The sequence below is a fragment of the Pygocentrus nattereri genome, chromosome 1 (assembly GCF_015220715.1).
Source record: "Pygocentrus nattereri isolate fPygNat1 chromosome 1, fPygNat1.pri, whole genome shotgun sequence".
NCBI lineage: Eukaryota > Metazoa > Chordata > Actinopteri > Characiformes > Serrasalmidae > Pygocentrus > Pygocentrus nattereri.
The window spans coordinates 852774-873306 of record NC_051211.1 but is presented as its reverse complement, the minus strand read 5'-3'; the positions used below and the strand labels follow the sequence as shown (position 1 = coordinate 873306).

General features: G+C 42.8%; 1 protein-coding gene and 1 long non-coding RNA gene across 2 annotated transcripts; both read left to right on the top strand.

The window, feature by feature from the left end:
• Positions 1-674: 674 nt before the first annotated feature.
• On the top strand, positions 675-10741 carry LOC108415567 (fibrous sheath-interacting protein 2). The gene is made up of 5 exons (XM_017688613.2): positions 675-722; positions 2247-2372; positions 2922-3083; positions 7643-7732; positions 10631-10741. The coding sequence occupies exons 1-5, from the start codon at positions 675-677 to the stop codon at positions 10739-10741; spliced, it is 537 nt and encodes a 178-aa protein (XP_017544102.2).
• Positions 10742-11082: 341 nt separating this feature from the next.
• On the top strand, positions 11083-20056 carry LOC119263107. The gene is made up of 3 exons (XR_005130118.1): positions 11083-11154; positions 17076-17181; positions 19938-20056. It is a non-coding gene; the product is annotated as an uncharacterized LOC119263107 (long non-coding RNA).
• The last annotated feature ends 477 nt before the right edge of the window (positions 20057-20533 follow it).

The following is a 20533-nucleotide window of genomic DNA, read 5'->3' as shown; positions in this document are numbered from 1 at the left end:
CAAGCATTGCCAAGGGCTCTCCAAGTGTTAATGGTTCTATATAGAACCCAAAAGGGTTGATCCATTTCTTTTCAAAAAGGTTCCATGTAGAACCATCTACAGCACATTCTTGAGAACCCTTTCACTATACAAACGATCTGTTTGTGTGGTTCTCTGTAGAAACATTTTCTTTACTGAAGAACCTTGAAGAACCTTCTGTTTGAAGTGGTGTTAGAAGTTGAGACTGTCTTCTGCTCTGAAAGCGATGAGCGAAAGAAAACTCATTATTCCAGATTTTCCACTGTTTTCCATCATCAACATTCCATATAAGCTCAGAAGACTCGTGTAGGTTCTCTGGAGGTTCTGGATGGTAAATAAAGTGTCTATATCTGTGTTGTAGTCATGGCGACGCCTGGTTCCCATCACCACCACTGGAAAGACGTCTGAACCACTTCACACCAAACCCTCTGAATGACCTCAGCCGCTGAACTGTACAGGAATTTTGGGAATGCTGCTGGAATTCTGGGTGGCATGTGATGGTCAAATATTCCCGTGAATGATCCAAGCGGGCGTGTTGGTCGGTGATGTGCCGTTAAACTGGGCGGGGCGTGTTCAGAGACTGGGCTTTGGAATGTTTGCTGATCCGTGTCTGATTCCCTGCTGGTGTTCACTCTGGTCCCGGTGTTCTCTGAGGAATGTCGGGGGGTCGCCTCGCCGTGGGAAAGATCGGAGAGGGTCAGCCAGTGCACTCTCCGGCTAATCGATCACAGGATCGGAACGCTTGAGCCTGCACGGTGTTTCAGGAGTGCCGAGGAGTCGGGAAAGACCCTCTGGGAATGGGATCCATGACTGGGTGGTGATGGACTGGTCAGCGATAGCTCCAGGGATTGGTGCGTCCTCGCTGTGGCGTTTGGGCTCATGTCTTTAAAGCAGTCGCTCGTTCCTGCATATCGTCTCCGTTACTGTGCCTTTAAGACTGATCTATGTAAATGAGCTCTGTTTTGATTGGCTGTCCAGTTTTGTGCCTGGTCAGTCAGCAGTCAGGACTGAGCTACTCTGCTGCGCCTGAACATCAGTTTATTTTATGGCTTGGATTAAAATCTCTTTACATTAAATTATGATAAATAAAGTATAATAAAAAATAATAAGTAAATAAATAAGTGTTCCTGTAAGGTTACTTTTGGAGATGCATGAATAATTAAAAAAATTAATTAATAAAAAAAAATAATAATAATAATTCAGTTTTCCATGATAGACACCCTTTAAATATAACTACCGATCCTGCAGTGACATCTAGTGGCTGTTCTGTGTAGTGCAGCCGGACCTGTTTTTAGGAGGCCTGTGTGGGGAAGAGTTTAAATATTATAAAGACTATGTGAAGTAGAACTTCTCAGATGTCACCTGAGTGCACAGGCCTTCTGTTTATGATGCAGGCAGAAGGTGCTGCTGTCATAAACCACCTGTTGTCATGAGTAGCGAAGTTTGAGAATTCTACAACTGGGAGAAGCGAAGGAGGAGACATGGAGCAAAAAGTATGTATAAGATTATTAAAAATGAAAAGAGCCGCAACGGGGCCTCAGTAAATCATACGGTACTGAGCCAAAAGGTTCTTACAGCATTAAATAATCAGTGAGTGAGATATAAACCAAGAGGTTCTGAGGGTTTGGTGTGAAACGGGTCAGACGTCTTTACAGTGGTGGTGATGGGAACCAGGCGTCGCCATGACGACAACACGGATATAGACACTTTATTTACCATCCAGAACCACCAGAGAACCTACACGAGTCTTCTGAGCTTATATGGAATGCTGATGATGGAAAACAGTGGAAAATCTGGAATAATGAGTTTTCTTTGGGGACTATTTTGCCGCACAGCGCCCTGCATGTCTCCCTCCACCATGAATGGAGTTGAAGTTCTCTAAACTCTCATAAAACAGCGTCTCAGTCATCAGGCAGTGAATTCAGAACCAGTTCATGTAGGAACTTTCTGTAGGAGCTTTTAGAGGGACGTCTGGTTCCCATCACCACCACTGTGAACAGCTCTGACTCTGGAACGGTGCGTTTCCCAGTAAACCGCTCTCAATGACTCCGTTTAACCATTTAACTATGAGAATTTTGAAAACTTGGTGGAATTTCCCTGTTAGCTCAGCACTGCTGATATTTATGTAAGCTGGCCTTGATTTGCTCAGCCAGTGTGTTGATTTTAGCAGAGAAAAGCTGTTCCTGCTGGGTTTTTATGTCCTGCTGAACCAGTTTTCCACCTCACAGGAGAAGAACGGGCTTCAGCATGGTCAGGAATTGCGCTTAGACCTTCTAGATCGCTCCCTTCACAAGAAGATTCCTGTGCAGGCTGGAGCCTCCAGCATCTTCTACACCACTCGCCTCTGCCAGAGAGTAAGCAGGGCACAGTAGATGGGGAGAGCGGTTGCCTAGCAACAGCCCTGGACCAGCATCGCTCATTGGTGGAGTGAGAAACGAGGCGTTATGGAATAGCAAAGGCAGCCTGTCCAGATTTAGAGGAGAGAACCTGTCAGAGCTTTGGCAGCCCGTTCTTCTGGGTCACATCTGCCAGGTTTATCGCAGATGACGGCACAGACGTTCTCCCCTTTTGGGGTTTGGGTTCTCGTGCTTGGTTGTTTTCCCAGAGAGCAGAAGAAGCACGTTTGTAGCCTCACAGGGGAAACTGTACAAGAACCATTATGAAGGTCATTCAGCATAGAAGCAGTACAGTGTCCATCAGACAATAGAGGGCGCTCCTGAGCAGCAGCAGTAACTCTAACCAATCAGCTCTCAGTAGCAGTAACACCGACCAATCAGCTCTCAGTAGCAGTAACATTGACCAATCAGCTCTCAGTAGCAGTAATCCTGTGTTCTAGTCATGTTCTAGCCGTGTTCTACTGTGTTCTCACTGTGTTCTCTAACGGGGAACTCATTTGTTTCCAGTTGGTCCAGTCTAAGAGTGAGTTTGACCTCTCTGACCCCAACGGGTACCTGCTGAGCTCAGAGTATAACAGCCTTCATGACCCCAACCTGAGGAGATACCTGTACCGCAAAGACGTCCACCAGCGACTGACCGCTGGAGGCTTCATCACCAAGGATGACAGAGTGAGCATCTTCAAACTTTGTTCTTCAGATGAACGGTGTAGGCCTCAGGGCTGTGGGAGGTGGGAGCGCTGAGCTTCCTGCAGCACCCCCTACAGTCAGGGCAGCAAACGGATTAAAAGATGGGAATGAAAGGAATGTTGGAGCTGTGCAAAAGTCAAACAAAAGTGGAAAAAATAGATCATATAATAAGTGGATTTATTTATAATGTATTTTATTTGGGGCAGTTGTGGGCTGGAGGTTAGGGAACCAGCCTTGTGACCGGCGCCGATCCCCTGTGACTGACGTGCCCTTGAGCAAAGCAACTGACCCCCAACTGCCCACAGCCAAATCCACATAGGTGTATATGTGTATATATATATATATAAATATATATACACTGCTCAAAAAAATAAAGGGAACACTCCAATAACTCATCCTAGATCTGAATGAATGAAATATTCTCATTAAAGACTTTATTCTGTACAAAGTTGAATGTGCTGACAACAAAATCACAAAAATCATCAATGGAAGTCAAACTTATTAACCAGTGGACTCCTGGATTTGGAGTCACACACAAAATTAAAGTGGAAAAACACACGACAGGCTGATCAACTTTGATGTGATGTCATTAAAACAAGTCAGAATGAGGCTCAGTGTCGTGTGTGGCCTCCATGTGCCTGTATGACCTCCCTACAACGCCTGGGCAGCTCCTGATGAGGTGGCGGATGGTTTCCTGAGGGATCTCCTCCCAGACCTGGACTAAAGCATCCACCAACTCCTGGACAGTCTGTGGTGCAACGTGGCGTTGGTGGATGGAGCGAGACATGATGTCCCAGATGTGCTCAATCGGATTCAGGTCTGGGGAGCGGGCGGGCCGGTCCATAGCTTCAATGCCTTCATCTGGCAGGAACTGCTGACACACTCCAGCCACATGAGGTCTAGCATTGTCCTGCATTAGGAGGAACCCAGGGCCAACCGCACCAGCATATGGTCTCACAAGGGGTCTGAGGATCTCATCTGGGTCCCTAATGGCAGTCAGGCTACCTCTGGCGAGCACATGGAGGGCTGAGCGTCCCTCCAAAGAAATGCCACCCCACACCATTACTGACCCACTGCCAAACCGGTCATGCTGAAGGATGTTGCAGGCAGCAGATCGCTCTCCACGGCGTCTCCAGACTCTGTCACGTCTGTCACATGTGCTCAGTGTGAACCTGCTTTCATCTGTGAAGAGCACAGGGCGCCAGTGGCCAATTTGCCAATTCTGGTGTTCTCTGGCAAATGCCAAGCGTCCTGCACGTTGTTGGGCTGTGAGCAGAACCCCCATCTGTGGATAAACTCATGAGCTGATAAACTCATTTCTAAAGGAATCAGACAGTGAAGAGCATCAGACAGGATTCTGGAGATGTTCCTCCACTTTCAGATGGAGCTGATTAACTCAGCGCGGCTTTCGATACAATAGACCACAATATTCTCCTAGAAAGGTTAGAAAACATGGTTGGAGTCACAGGGACGGCCCTATCATGGTTCAGATCTTACCTATCAGAACGTTATCAGTTCGTTAGGGTAAACAATTTATCTTCCAATTATTCAAAAGTGAGATTTGGAGTTCCTCAGGGCTCTATATTAGGACCATTACTATTTACACTATACATGTTACCGTTAGGCACAGTTATAAGTAATCATGGCGTAAACTTTCATTGTTATGCAGATGATACTCAACTGTACATATCAGCCAAACCTGATGACCAATACAGGTTAAAGAAAATGGAGGACTGTGTAAAAGACGTGAAAGGCTGGATGTCACGCAACTTCCTCCTATTAAACAGTAACAAAACAGAGCTTCTCCTTCTGGGTCCAAAATTAGCAAGAAGTAAATCACCAGATTTAATCTTAAATCTCGCCGACTTTCCAGCCGCACCTGGATCAGCAGCTAAAAATCTCGGCGTTATAATAGATTCAGATTTATCAACGATCAACACACAGGCGGCATCACTAGGACAGCTTTTCTACATCTTCACAACATCGCCAAGATCAGAAATGCCCTGTCCCTGCGTGATGCAGAAACACTAGTACACGCCTTTATTACTTCCAGGCTAGACTACTGTAACGCGCTACTGTCAGGATGCACGAGCAGGAATTTAAACAAACTCCAACTAGTCCAAAACGCCGCAGCCAGGGTCCTCACTAAAACTAGAACATCTGATCATATCAGTCCAGCGCTATCATCACTTCATTGGCTGCCTGTTAAATTCCGTATTGATTATAAAATCCTTTTATTGACGTATAAAGCCCTACATGGTCTCGCTCCCGAGTACCTGCAAGACCTTATTTCTCATTATGAGCCATCAGGACCACTCAGATCCCAGAGCGCTGGCTTATTAATAGTTCCCAGAATTCCTAAGGCTGCAGCTGGGGGAAGAGCTTTTTCTTATAAAGCCCCCAAACTCTGGAATGATCTTCCAGAAACTGTTCGGGACTCAGACACAGTCTCAATCTTTAAGACTAGGCTGAAAACTCACTTGTTCAGTTTAGCTTTTGGTAGCTAATGTTCCCCCTAGATAAAGGCAGCAGATCCAGGGGTCCATGGACACAGGGAATTATAGTAAACTGAGACGCTGGTGCCGTCGTCCCGCTGCTCGCACGCGGTCACTCAGGTTTGTGGACGGTGGAGCGGAGGGATGCCAGACTGTCTCAGAGTGCTGCCGTGTCTGTGTGTCCTTCTGGTTCTCTCCTGTTAGTTAAGCTGTCATAGTCAGATCTGCCGGAGTCGTTAGCCACACTCTGTAAATGTTTACATTCCCTGTTTATGTACAAACGGATAGAACAAAACTAATTCCATTTACCTGCTTTTTTTTCCGAGTATACAACTGCCCACATGTCCGGCTGGACACTGAAGGACGACTGACTGCCGAGCCCCCCTGCTACCCACTTCAGACCAGCTGCCCACGCCTACCACCAACCACCTTGGATGAGCTGCCCACCCTACCCTGATGTTCTCATAGACTCCTAGATATTCCTAATATCAATATTACTGCTGTTAATATTAGTAGTATAATCACTTGTAGGTAGTTTGACCAGAGGAGGATGGGTCCCCCCTGGTGAGCCTGGTTCCTCCCAAGGTTTCTTCCTCAGTTCTGAGGGAGTTGTTCCTTGCCACTGTTGCCCCTGGCTTGCCCACTGGGGGGTTTCTGTACATTCTGTACATTCTTTCAGTCCTGTGGAAACTTTGTCTTTTCTCAAATCCTGTAAAGCTGCTTTGTGACAACATCCATTGTAAAAAGCGCTATACAAATAAATTTGATTTGATTTGATTTGATTTCTAAAGGAATCAGACAGTGAAGAGCATCAGACAGGATTCTGGAGATGTTCCTCCACTTTCAGATGGAGCTGATAAACTCATTTCTAAAGGAATCAGACAGTGAAGAGCATCAGACAGGATTCTGGAGATGTTCCTCCACTTTCAGATGGAGCTGATAAACTCATTTCTAAAGGAATCAGACAGTGAAGAGCATCAGACAGGATTCTGGAGATGTTCCTCCACTTTCAGATGGAGCTGATAAACTCATTTCTAAAGGAATCAGACAGTGAAGAGCATCAACCCCATTTCCAAAAAAGTCGGGATGGGGTCTGTTCACCGCTGAGCTTCATCTCCTCTTCTTTAACAGCTCTGTCAGTGTTTGGGAACTGAGGAGACGCTGCTGCAGCTCTGACAGTGAAATGTTTTCTGTTCTTGTCTGATTCAGGATTTCAGCTGATCGTCAGTTTCAGGGGCTCATTTGTCGTATTTTTCACTTCATAATGAGCCAAATGTTCTCAGTGGTGACCGGTCTGGACTGCAGGCAGGTCAGTTTAGCACCTGGACTCTTAATACGGAGCAGTGCTGCTGTAATACATGCAGAATGTGGTTTGACATCGTCTTGCTGAAATAATCAAGGCCTTCCCTGAAAAAGACGTCGTCTGGACGGCAGCAGATGTTGATAAAACATGTTTATATCATTCAGCTTTAATGGAGCCTTCACAGATGAGCAGGTCACCCAGGCCATGAGCACTAATGCCCCCTAAACCATCATGAATACTGGCTTTAGAACTGAGCACTGATAAGAAGCTGAGTGGTCTTCAGCCCGGAGGACACAGTGTCCATGATTTCCTAAAAGAATTTCAAATGTTGATTCGTCGGACCGTCGGACACTTTTCCACTTCCCCTCAGTCCATTTTAAATGAGCTCAGGCCCAGAGAAGGTGGCAGCGTTTCTGGATCCTGTTTATATTTGGCTTCTTTGTGAGTGGTATTTAGCACCGACCCAGCAGCCCTGCTCCTCACACTGGGGCTGAATCTCAAACTTAAGAAAGTGGGCTCTCTAACTTTTGCACAGCGCTGTCATACAGACCTACGTGTTGCTGTTGTCGAGCGTAGCTCTTCCCACGTCCCTGTCAGTCCCTGCATGTGTTGTTTTTTGGTCTTCACAGTGAAAGCTGGGCCGTGCCGTTCTGCTCAGAGAGCTGTGAAAGCTGTAATTTACCCTTCTGAACAAGGTTACCTTGGATGTAGAGTAAACTTCAGTGTTTTATTCCCCCTCTCAGGTGGTCTGCTCTCTGAGAGAGATGAACCGTTACAAACAGCACCTCATGGAAGTCGAGAGAGACTGGACCCGAAAGCTGCAAATAGAAAAGGTGAGGTTGGGTGTCCCTGCAAAGTGACCGGCCCTGATTCCCAGTAGAAACTCAAAGGCTGAAACAGTGACTTGGAATATCTCACATCTGTCAGCATAGAAACACGGCTAAAGCTCCAGAGTGAGAGATGTGAGTGATGGTAAAGCTCCACTGACCGTATAGCTGCACTCTGTAGTTCTACAGTTACAGACTGTAGTCCATCTGTTTCTCTGATACTCTGTTACCCTGTTCTTCAGTGGTCAGGACCCCCATGGACCCTCACAGAGCAGGTACTATTTGGGTGGTGGATCATTCTCAGCACTGGAGTAACGCTGACGTGGTGGTGGTGTGTTAGTGTGTGTTGTGCTGGTGCGAGTGGATCAGACACAGCAGTGCTGCTGGAGTTTTTAAACACTGTGTCCACTCACTGTCCACTCTATTAGACACTCCTACCTTGTGGGTCCACCTTGTACATGTATATACATGCATACATTGTGTATTTGAGTCACTGCTTGAATATTTTCCGTGCTGGAAGAAGCCAAAGTCTGTTGCCACGGTGATGCTACACCCCCGCCCCTCCCCCTGCAAGGAGAACGTCGCAGCAGAACCACGTGCTGCGCCAGGCTACTAGCTATCCAACACGGCAGCGTCGGGGAAACGTAAAGCCAAACATAAATATGAAGATGATCACAAAACCTTCTCACCAGAGTGGGAGGATCTGTGTTTTTTAGTGAGCGGAAAGGGAAGCCGTTCTGTTTGATATGCCAAACGTCGTTATCCAATTTTAAAGCTCCCGATCTTCAGCGCCACTTTACCTCACTGCACGCCAACGTGGTCCAGGAGTTTCCCAAAGGTACCGAACTGCACAAGCTGAACACTTCGAAACGCCAGTCAGACTAACAGACTCCGTGGTTTCAGAAGTTAACAAAACAGTCAGAAACTGTTACGCTTCATCCTCTCAACTGGCCTGGAAAATCGCTGGATATTTTTGGTTGGATATTTTTTGGCCTGGATATTTTTGGTTGGTGGACTATTCTCAGTCCAGCAGTGACAGTGAGATGTTTAAAAACTTCAGCAGCACTGCTGTGTCTGATCCACTCAGACCAGCACAACACACACTAACACACCACCACCACGTCAGTGTTCCTGCGGTGCTGAGAATGACCCACCACCCAAATAGGACCTGCTCTGTGAGGGTCCATGGGGGTCCTGACCACTGAAGAACAGGGTAACAGAGTATCAGAGATACTTTGCCATGTGGACAGCATGATGCCACAGTCATCAGACAAGTGGGCAGCACCACAGCAAATAAATAAATAAATACAATCGTGCAGCAGCTCAGCTTTACTACTGTTATATTGTTTACAACCTAATGACTGTTACTGTCCTGTGTTGTGTGACTGATACTGTCTGTCTGTCTGTCTATCTATCTGACTATACCTGTCTATCTGTCTATCTATCTGTCTGTCTGTCTGTCTATCTATCTATCTATCTATCTATCTATCTATCTATCTATCTATCTATCTATCTATCTATCTATCTATCTATCTGTCTGTCTGTCTGTGTCTGTCTGTCTGTCTGTCTATCTATCTGTCTGTCTATCTATCTGTCTATCTCTCTATCTGACTCACTATCTATCTGTCTATGTCTATCTGTCTGTCTGTTCATCTGTCTATGTCTATCTCTCTATCTGACTATCTATCTATCTGTCTATGTCTATCTGTCTGTCTATCTCTGTATCTGACTATCTATCTGTCTGTATGTCTGTTTGTCTGTCTATCTATCTATCTATCTATCTATCTGTCTGTCTGTCTGTCTGTCTGTCTGTCTGACTGTCTGTCTGTCTGTCTATCTCTTTATCTATCTGACTATCTATCTCACTATATCTGTCTGTCTGTCTGTCCGTCTGTCTATCTGTCATAGCGCTTTTCAAGAACTCAAAGATGCTTACAGGTTTTCAAAATACAGAACGGTAAAGAAAAGCATGAGAACATGAGGCACAGTCATAACATCACAGCCAAAACATAGCAGGACTTGGCAAAGGGCGGCTTTAAGACTGAGACCAGTTCTAAGCAGCAGAGAAGAGAAAGGATTTAGTGTAGATTTAACAGTAGAGGCAGAGTCGGCCTGTTGAACATGTGAGGGAAGAGAGTTGCGGAGTCGGGGAGCCAGCCGAGAGGAAGCTCGATCACCGTACCCATGCAGGTTGGAAGGTGGGACAGTGAGTAGACCAGCAGAGGAAGACCTGAGAGTGCGAGGTGGTTTGTAGGGAGGAAGCAGATCAGACAGATGGGGAGGAGCAGGTTATGGAGGCCTTGGTATATGAGGAGAAGATCTTTGAATTGCATGCGGTATTTTACAGGAAGCCAGTGGAGATGCTGCAGGATGGGCGTAATGTGCTGGTGTGTATGGGTGCCGGTGAGGAGGCGAGCAGCAGAGTAGAGAGTTACAATAGTCCCGATTTCCTACCAGAGGGGAAGAAGGGGACAGAGTTACGCTGTTGATGGAAAGAGAGAGGAAGTTTTAGAGAGTTGATTTGGATCCTATAAGAACGAGTTCTGTTTCCTCACTATTTAACATGAGAACGTTGTGCTTCATCCAGGTTTTAATTTCTGTTATGCCGTTTTCAAGCTGGGCGAGGGTTGGATTTTTAGTAGATCGGGTGCTAATGTAAATCTATGTGTCATCCGCTTAACAGAGAAAGTTCAGCTTAAGGCTATGTATTATGTGGCCAAGAGGAAGCATGTACACAATAAACAAAAGACGTCCAAGGACTGAGCCTTGAGGGACCCCCTGAGTAACCACAGAAGTGTGAGAAGTATGGCCACTGAGGGGGACGAACTGTTTTCTGCCAGTCAGATAAGACTTAAACCACTCCAGGACAGTGCCCCTAATGCCCAGATGATGCAACCTTGATAGGAGGATTTTGTGGCTCACCGTATCAAAGGCTGCACTCAAGTCAAGCAGCAGAAGGATGCTAAGAGCACCAATATCCGCAGACACCAGGAGGTCATTAGTGACCTTTATTAAGGCAGTTTCTGTGCTATGGCCAAAAAACAACAGGCCTGAGTATAATCGCAACTTTACTCGCAGTCGCAATATTAGTCAGAAAAATCGCAATTAGATATTTTTCCCAAACGGTCCAAGCCAAACTTCAGACACTGAAACACTCCACATCCCAAAACATTCTAAAGCAGTCCAGGAGCTGAACCAATTAACAAAATCAAGTGAAATCTGAAAAAGCAATTAGAAACTAAATGTTAGTGACTTAAACTGGAAATGAGGTGGGGCCAAGATCAGTTAACAGCAGTACTTTAGTTTAGGAGCTTTGTCTGGAAGATCAGTCTTACAGCTGCAGCTTCCTATTCACAGAAAAAGCTACTGAGAAGATTCCCCACCTTCGAGGATCATGCAGGCCTGTCTGAGTCGGCCTTACCAACCAGGTAGGTGGAGAGGAAGAACTGGGTTAGGCTGTGTCAGGTAGAGGGGGTGTAAGACAAATGCAGGCTCTAAATGTAGGTATTGTGATATAAACCGAGTCCGTTCTACAGTTTCTCATTAGACTGAATGAATAACCGGCTCTAAATGTAGGTGTTGTGATATAAACCGAGTCCGTTCTACAGTTTCTCATTAGACTGAATGAATAACCGGCTCTAAATGTAGGTATTGTGATATAAACCGAGTCCGTTCTACAGTTTCTCATTAGGCTGAATGAATAACCGACTCTAAATGTAGGTATTGTGATATAAACCGAGTCCGTTCTACAGTTTCTCATTAGACTGAATGAATAACCGGCTCTAAATGTAGGTATTGTGATATAAACCGAGTCCGTTCTACAGTTTCTCATTAGACTGAATGAATAACCGGCTCTAAATGTAGGTATTGTGATATAAACCGAGTCTGTTCTACAGTTTCTCATTAGGCTGAATGAATAACCGGCTCTAAATGTAGGTATTGTGATATAAACCGAGTCCGTTCTACAGTTTCTCATTAGGCTGAATGAATAACCGACTCTAAATGTAGTTATTGTGATATAAACCGAGTCTGTTATACAGTTTCTCATTAGACTGAATGAATAACCGACTCTAAATGTAGGTATTGTGATATAAACCGAGTCTGTTCTACAGTTTCTCATTAGACTGAATGAATAACCGGCTCTAAATGTAGGTATTGTGATATAAACCGAGTCCGTTCTACAGTTTCTCATTAGGCTGAATGAATAACCGGCTCTAAATGTAGGTATTGTGATATAAACCGAGTCCGTTCTACAGTTTCTCATTAGACTGAATGAATAACCGACTCTAAATGTAGGTATTGTGATATAAACCGAGTCCGTTCTACAGTTTCTCATTAGACTGAATGAATAACCGGCTCTAAATGTAGGTATTGTGATATAAACCGAGTCCGTTCTACAGTTTCTCATTAGACTGAATGAATAACCGACTCTAAATGTAGGTATTGTGATATAAACCGAGTCCGTTCTACAGTTTCTCATTAGACTGAATGAATAACCGACTCTAAATGTAGGTATTGTGATATAAACCGAGTCTGTTCTACAGTTTCTCATTAGACTGAATGAATAACCGACTCTAAATGTAGGTATTGTGATATAAACCGAGTCCGTTCTACAGTTTCTCATTAGGCTGAATGAATAACCGACTCTAAATGTAGGTATTGTGATATAAACCGAGTCCGTTCTACAGTTTCTCATTAGGCTGAATGAATAACCGACTCTAAATGTAGGTATTGTGATATAAACCGAGTCCGTTCTACAGTTTCTCATTAGGCTGAATGAATAACCGACTCTAAATGTAGGTATTGTGATATAAACCGAGTCCGTTCTACAGTTTCTCATTAGACTGAATGAATAACCGGCTCTAAATGTAGGTGTTGTGATATAAACCGAGTCCGTTCTACAGTTTCTCATTAGACTGAATGAATAACCGGCTCTAAATGTAGGTATTGTGATATAAACCGAGTCCGTTCTACAGTTTCTCATTAGGCTGAATGAATAACCGACTCTAAATGTAGGTATTGTGATATAAACCGAGTCCGTTCTACAGTTTCTCATTAGACTGAATGAATAACCGGCTCTAAATGTAGGTATTGTGATATAAACCGAGTCCGTTCTACAGTTTCTCATTAGACTGAATGAATAACCGGCTCTAAATGTAGGTATTGTGATATAAACCGAGTCTGTTCTACAGTTTCTCATTAGGCTGAATGAATAACCGGCTCTAAATGTAGGTATTGTGATATAAACCGAGTCCGTTCTACAGTTTCTCATTAGGCTGAATGAATAACCGACTCTAAATGTAGGTATTGTGATATAAACCGAGTCTGTTCTACAGTTTCTCATTAGACTGAATGAATAACCGACTCTAAATGTAGGTATTGTGATATAAACCGAGTCTGTTCTACAGTTTCTCATTAGACTGAATGAATAACCGGCTCTAAATGTAGGTATTGTGATATAAACCGAGTCCGTTCTACAGTTTCTCATTAGGCTGAATGAATAACCGGCTCTAAATGTAGGTATTGTGATATAAACCGAGTCCGTTCTACAGTTTCTCATTAGACTGAATGAATAACCGACTCTAAATGTAGGTATTGTGATATAAACCGAGTCCGTTCTACAGTTTCTCATTAGACTGAATGAATAACCGGCTCTAAATGTAGGTATTGTGATATAAACCGAGTCCGTTCTACAGTTTCTCATTAGACTGAATGAATAACCGACTCTAAATGTAGGTATTGTGATATAAACCGAGTCCGTTCTACAGTTTCTCATTAGACTGAATGAATAACCGACTCTAAATGTAGGTATTGTGATATAAACCGAGTCTGTTCTACAGTTTCTCATTAGACTGAATGAATAACCGACTCTAAATGTAGGTATTGTGATATAAACCGAGTCCGTTCTACAGTTTCTCATTAGGCTGAATGAATAACCGACTCTAAATGTAGGTATTGTGATATAAACCGAGTCCGTTCTACAGTTTCTCATTAGGCTGAATGAATAACCGACTCTAAATGTAGGTATTGTGATATAAACCGAGTCCGTTCTACAGTTTCTCATTAGGCTGAATGAATAACCGACTCTAAATGTAGGTATTGTGATATAAACCGAGTCCGTTCTACAGTTTCTCATTAGGCTGAATGAATAACCGACTCTAAATGTAGGTATTGTGATATAAACCGAGTCTGTTCTACAGTTTCTCATTAGACTGAATGAATAACCGACTCTAAATGTAGGTATTGTGATATAAACCGAGTCTGTTCTACAGTTTCTCATTAGACTGAATGAATAACCGACTCTAAATGTAGGTATTGTGATATAAACCGAGTCTGTTCTACAGTTTCTCATTAGGCTGAATGAATAACCGACTCTAAATGTAGGTATTGTGATATAAACCGAGTCCGTTCTACAGTTTCTCATTAGGCTGAATGAATAACCGACTCTAAATGTAGGTATTGTGATATAAACCGAGTCCGTTCTACAGTTTCTCATTAGGCTGAATGAATAACCGACTCTAAATGTAGGTATTGTGATATAAACCGAGTCTGTTCTACAGTTTCTCATTAGACTGAATGAATAACTGACTCTAAATGTAGGTATTGTGATATAAACCGAGTCTGTTCTACAGTTTCTCATTAGACTGAATGAATAACTGACTCTAAATGTAGGTATTGTGATATAAACCGAGTCTGTTCTACAGTTTCTCATTAGGCTGAATGAATAACCGACTCTAAATGTAGGTATTGTGATATAAACCGAGTCCGTTCTACAGTTTCTCATTAGACTGAATGAATAACCGACTCTAAATGTAGGTATTGTGATATAAACCGAGTCTGTTCTACAGTTTCTCATTAGACTGAATGAATAACTGACTCTAAATGTAGGTATTGTGATATAAACCGAGTCCGTTCTACAGTTTCTCATTAGACTGAATGAATAACCGACTCTAAATGTAGGTATTGTGATATAAACCGAGTCTGTTCTACAGTTTCTCGTTAGACTGAATGAATAACCGACTCTAAATGTAGGTATTGAGATATAAACCGAGTCCGTTCTACAGTTTCTCGTTAGACTGAATGAATAACCGACTCTAAATGTAGGTATTGAGATATAAACCGAGTCCGTTCTACAGTTTCTCGTTAGACTGAATGAATAACCGGCTCTAAATGTAGGTATTGTGATATAAACCGAGTCCGTTCTACAGTTTCTCATTAGGCTGAATGAATAACCGACTCTAAATGTAGGTATTGTGATATAAACCGAGTCCGTTCTACAGTTTCTCATTAGGCTGAATGAATAACCGACTCTAAATGTAGGTATTGTGATATAAACCGAGTCCGTTCTACAGTTTCTCATTAGACTGAATGAATAACCGGCTCTAAATGTAGGTATTGTGATATAAACCGAGTCCGTTCTACAGTTTCTCATTAGACTGAATGAATAACCGACTCTAAATGTAGGTATTGTGATATAAACCGAGTCCGTTCTACAGTTTCTCATTAGACTGAATGAATAACCGACTCTAAATGTAGGTATTGTGATATAAACTGAGTCTGTTCTACAGTTTCTCATTAGGCTGAATGAATAAACGACTCTAAATGTAGGTATTGTGATATAAACCGAGTCCGTTCTACAGTTTCTCATTAGGCTGAATGAATAACCGGCTCTAAATGTAGGTATTGTGATATAAACCGAGTCCGTTCTACAGCTTCTCATTACGCTGAATGAATAACTGATTCTAAATGTAGGTATTGTGATATAAACTGAGTCCGTTCTACAGTTTCTCATTAGACTGAATGAATAACCGGCTCTAAATGTAGGTATTGTGATATAAACCGAGTCCGTTCTACAGTTTCTCATTAGGCTGAATGAATAACCGACTCTAAATGTAGGTATTGTGATATAAACCGAGTCCGTTCTACAGTTTCTCATTAGACTGAATGAATAACCGACTCTAAATGTAGGTATTGTGATATAAACCGAGTCCGTTCTACAGTTTCTCATTAGACTGAATGAATAACCGACTCTAAATGTAGGTATTGTGATATAAACCGAGTCCGTTCTACAGTTTCTCATTAGGCTGAATGAATAACCGACTCTAAATGTAGGTATTGTGATATAAACCGAGTCCGTTCTACAGTTTCTCATTAGACTGAATGAATAACCGGCTCTAAATGTAGGTATTGTGATATAAACCGAGTCTGTTCTACAGTTTCTCGTTAGGCTGAATGAATAACCGACTCTAAATGTAGGTATTGTGATATAAACCGAGTCCGTTCTACAGTTTCTCGTTAGACTGAATGAATAACCGACTCTAAATGTAGGTATTGTGATATAAACCGAGTCTGTTCTACAGTTTCTCATTAGACTGAATGAATAACCGGCTCTAAATGTAGGTATTGTGATATAAACCGAGTCCGTTCTACACTTTCTCATTAGACTGAATGAATAACCGACTCTAAATGTAGGTATTGTGATATAAACCGAGTCCGTTCTACAGTTTCTCATTAGACTGAATGAATAACCGACTCTAAATGTAGGTATTGTGATATAAACCGAGTCCGTTCTACAGTTTCTCATTAGGCTGAATGAATAACCGACTCTAAATGTAGGTATTGTGATATAAACCGAGTCCGTTCTACAGTTTCTCATTAGACTGAATGAATAACCGACTCTAAATGTAGGTATTGTGATATAAACCGAGTCCGTTCTACAGTTTCTCATTAGGCTGAATGAATAACCGACTCTAAATGTAGGTATTGTGATATAAACCGAGTCCGTTCTACAGTTTCTCATTAGACTGAATGAATAAACGACTCTAAATGTAGGTATTGTGATATAAACCGAGTCCGTTCTACAGTTTCTCATTAGACTGAATGAATAACCGACTCTAAATGTAGGTATTGTGATATAAACCGAGTCCGTTCTACAGTTTCTCATTAGGCTGAATGAATAACCGACTCTAAATGTAGGTATTGTGATATAAACCGAGTCCGTTCTACAGTTTCTCATTAGACTGAATGAATAAACGACTCTAAATGTAGGTATTGTGATATAAACCGAGTCCGTTCTACAGTTTCTCATTAGACTGAATGAATAACCGACTCTAAATGTAGGTATTGTGATATAAACCGAGTCCGTTCTACAGTTTCTCATTAGGCTGAATGAATAACCGACTCTAAATGTAGGTATTGTGATATAAACCGAGTCCGTTCTACAGTTTCTCATTAGGCTGAATGAATAACCGGCTCTAAATGTAGGTATTGTGATATAAACCGAGTCTGTTCTACAGTTTCTCATTAGACTGAATGAATAACCGACTCTGTGTTTATAAATGTGACTCAGGCTGGTAGCTGGCGCTGGCATAGAGGAAAGCTGCTCTCACATAAAACTGCTAAGCATTGCTGAAAAGGAAAAAGGTGCCCCATGTTCCACTCATCACTCTGAGCTGGTAAGAAAAAGCACATTTGTTTTGGGGGACATCTCATAGACATTCTCACACTCTTGCAGAGACCGCCCTTCATTAATTTTAGGTTAGAGAAATAAAGGCTAGATGTACGCTAATCCACTTGCATAAGCAAGGACATTAAAGCAAAATAATAAGTGAAAAAAACTACATCCTTAAAAGCTCCAGAGAAAATAGGGCTCCTAACAACCACCTGGAAGACCTGGTAGACACCAAAACTGTTTCAGTGACACTGACGTGTTTAAAAACCCCCAACAAACTCGAAGATTCCAAGAACCTTGGAATCTTTTTTACACCCCACTTTTCCACTTCCCCTCAGTCCATTTTAAAGAGCTCAGGCCCAGAGAAGGTGGCAGCGTTTCTGGATCCTGTTTATATTTGGGTTCTTCTTTGTGTTTTAGAGTTTAACAGCGTTTGTGGATGCAGTGATGAACTGTGTTCACAGTCAGTGGTTTTCAGAAGTGTTTCTGAGCCCATGCAGTGATTTCCACTACAGAATCATGTCTGTTTTTAATGCAGTGCTGCCTGAGGGCCCAAAGATCACGGCCAGCAGATCCTGGTGTTCAGCCTCGTCCCTCACAGACAGAGATTTCTCCAGATTCTCTGAGTCTTTAATGATGTTCTGCACCGTAGACGATGAAAAGCAGAAGCTCTTTGCTGTTTTATGTTGAGGAACGTTCTTCTTGAGTTGTTGCTCTATTTGATGGTGCAGTCTTTCACAGAGTGGTGACCCCTCCTCCTCTTTACTTCTGACTCCGCCTCTCTGAGATGCTCTTTATAGCCAGTCATGTTACTGACCTGCTGCCAATCAAACACCAGGTGATATTTTTAGCATCACACAACTTTACCAGCCTTTTGTTTCCCTTGTCCCAACCTTTTTGGAACATGTTCTTGGCATCAATTTCAAAATGTGCAAATATTTTTCAAAATACAGTAAAATTTCTCAGTTTTAACATTTGATTTGTTGCCTTTATACCATTTTCAATTAAATATATGGTTTAAATGATTTGTACATCATTGAATTTTGTTTTTAGTTTACATTTTGTACAGCGTCCCAACTTTTTTGGGGTTGTAGTTTTCATTTGCATGATAGTTTTTGACTGACTGCAAAATTCTTTACTGAGAAATAACTGATTACATTATAATGAAGGCTGTTTTTTGTATTGTGCCCTCTCTCACTGCTCCAGTAGAGCTTTAATCAGCTAAGAAATTTAAGATGTAGTTGGAGAATGAGGCCCATTGTCCTTAAAAGTGTTCTTGAGAAAAGTCCTAAGACAAAGTCTCAGTCAGAAGAAATTTCTTCTTAAGAGTGGTTGGTGAACAAGGCCCATTGTTTCAAATCAGAAACTGACCCAAGGTCAACAAAATCCTGTCCAAGCCTGAACCCGACCCAAACCACATCATGATGTCTTTAGTCTGACACTAACTGAGTCCAGCAAGATTGTAACCCAACCCGACCCTCATTGCTCTGATAAAAGGCTGAGTGCCCGATCGGAGCCTGTTTGGGCAGTTAACTTGGCATTGCTTAAGTTTGTGATGAAGCTGAAATTTAGCCGCCCCTAAAAAAGTATCAGATCTATTTTTGAAATGTATGAAAAAGCAAAAATGTGTTTCTTAATATATTATTATATTTTTCAGCTGTATGTAGTTTTAACAAAGGTCACAGTTATTTAAGCAGTAGAGCCCGAGATGGAATGAGTTATCCCAAAATACCATCCCGGCTGTGATCTGGTGTCCGTAGATCATCCCAGCCGTGATGTTATTGGTGATAACTCCCTCCTCGAGTGCTCTACTGCTTTAATACAGCAGTTAAATAAATACAGTAAGAAATGAATAAACTGGCCGTGAACGCGGCTTTAATATGTTTTAATGTTCAGCTCCTTCCTCCTAATTAGAGCTCCTTAACGAGCAGCTTGTTGCTACGTCAGAGTAACGAGCTCCGCCCACTCGCTGCTCAGCCGGCAGTTCGTTCTCCAGCTCCTTACACTAAATTCCCAAACTGTCGTCACCACTGAGCAGCTTTTCAGTCGGCAGCTGAGACAGAAGAACAGCTGAACAACCTGGAATCAGCCAGAAATGAACCCAACACCATTCGCCAGACGTGTCTGATCTTCAGAGTCGGACCAAATCAGACTGAACCGTAAAACTGACCCAATATCAGGTTCAGCTCAGTTTGGTCAGTTTCTCCAGATCAGTATTAATGTTGTTTTGTTCCAGCCGGTCTGTGAAGCTTCTTACAGCCCGTTTAGTTTGGCGAATGGTGTTGGGTTCATTTCTGGCTGATTCCAGGTTGTTCAGCTGTTCTTCTGTCACAGCTGCCGACTGAAAAGCTGCTCAGTGGTGACGACAGTTTGGGAATTTAGTGTCGTCTCGTCTTCAGAGTCGGACCAAATCGGCTGTCGGTCAGATGTGACCTTAACAGTGTCCGTTTTCTGTTTGTGGCAAAGTCAGAAGTAAAAACGCTCAGATGGCTCGAGCGTCTCCTACAGCTGTCAGAGTCGTTGCTTAGCAACAGCGTCTCAGTGGAGTGATGCAGTGTTTGTGAAAAAGTTGTGATGTTCTGGTGAAATAACAGCAGTTAGACCTTCTCATCCAATCAGCTCGTGCGGGCGGAACTGACTGTTGTATAAAACTAAATATCTGTGAGCTGAACGGCCGTTAGAGCTCCTGATCCTGCCTGACTGATTCAGACATACAGGAGACACAGCTGACGATTAAAACTCCTCCTTCCTTCCTAACAGAGCCGAGACTGAGGCAGACGATCCCGAACAGACGAAGGACTCGACCCTGCTGACGGCTGAGGAAAGAAAGACGTCTCGCTCAATAATAAACAGTGTGAATCAGACAGTCGTCATCGCCTTCATGAGAATTATTAGCGATGCGCAACACTACACTCTTTAAACGACATGGGTCTTCAAGGGTTCTTTAGTAGAGACAATGGTTCTGTGTAGAACCTTTTTGAAGATGTATGAAACAATATATGAGGTCATTATTTTGAGATACTACCTCATTAGAGATAAGTCTATTTTTTAGATGTGTTTCCATGACTACAACACAGATACAGACACTTTATTTACCATCCAGAACCACCAGAGAACCTACACGAGTCTTCTGAGCTTATCTGGAATGCTGATGATGGAAAACAGTGGAAAATCTGGAATAATGAGTTTTCTTTGGGGACTATTTTGCCGCACAGCGCCCTGCATGTCTCCCTCCACCATGATTGGAGTTGAAGTTCTCTAAACTCTCATAAAACAGCGTCTCAGTCATCAGGCAGTGAATTCAGAACCAGTTCATGTAGGAACTTTCTGTAGGAGCTTTTAGAGGGACGTCTGGT

Excerpts from the sequence above, each read along its gene's own strand:
- LOC108415567 (XM_017688613.2), top strand. The coding sequence starts at position 675 with ATGTCGGGGGGTCGCCTCGCCGTGGGAAAGATCGGAGAGGGTCAGCCA. Across the intron at positions 2,373-2,921 it reads CCACTCGCCTCTGCCAGAGA|TTGGTCCAGTCTAAGAGTGA; the intron begins GTAAGCAGGGCA and ends ATTTGTTTCCAG. Across the intron at positions 3,084-7,642 it reads TCATCACCAAGGATGACAGA|GTGGTCTGCTCTCTGAGAGA; the intron begins GTGAGCATCTTC and ends TCCCCCTCTCAG.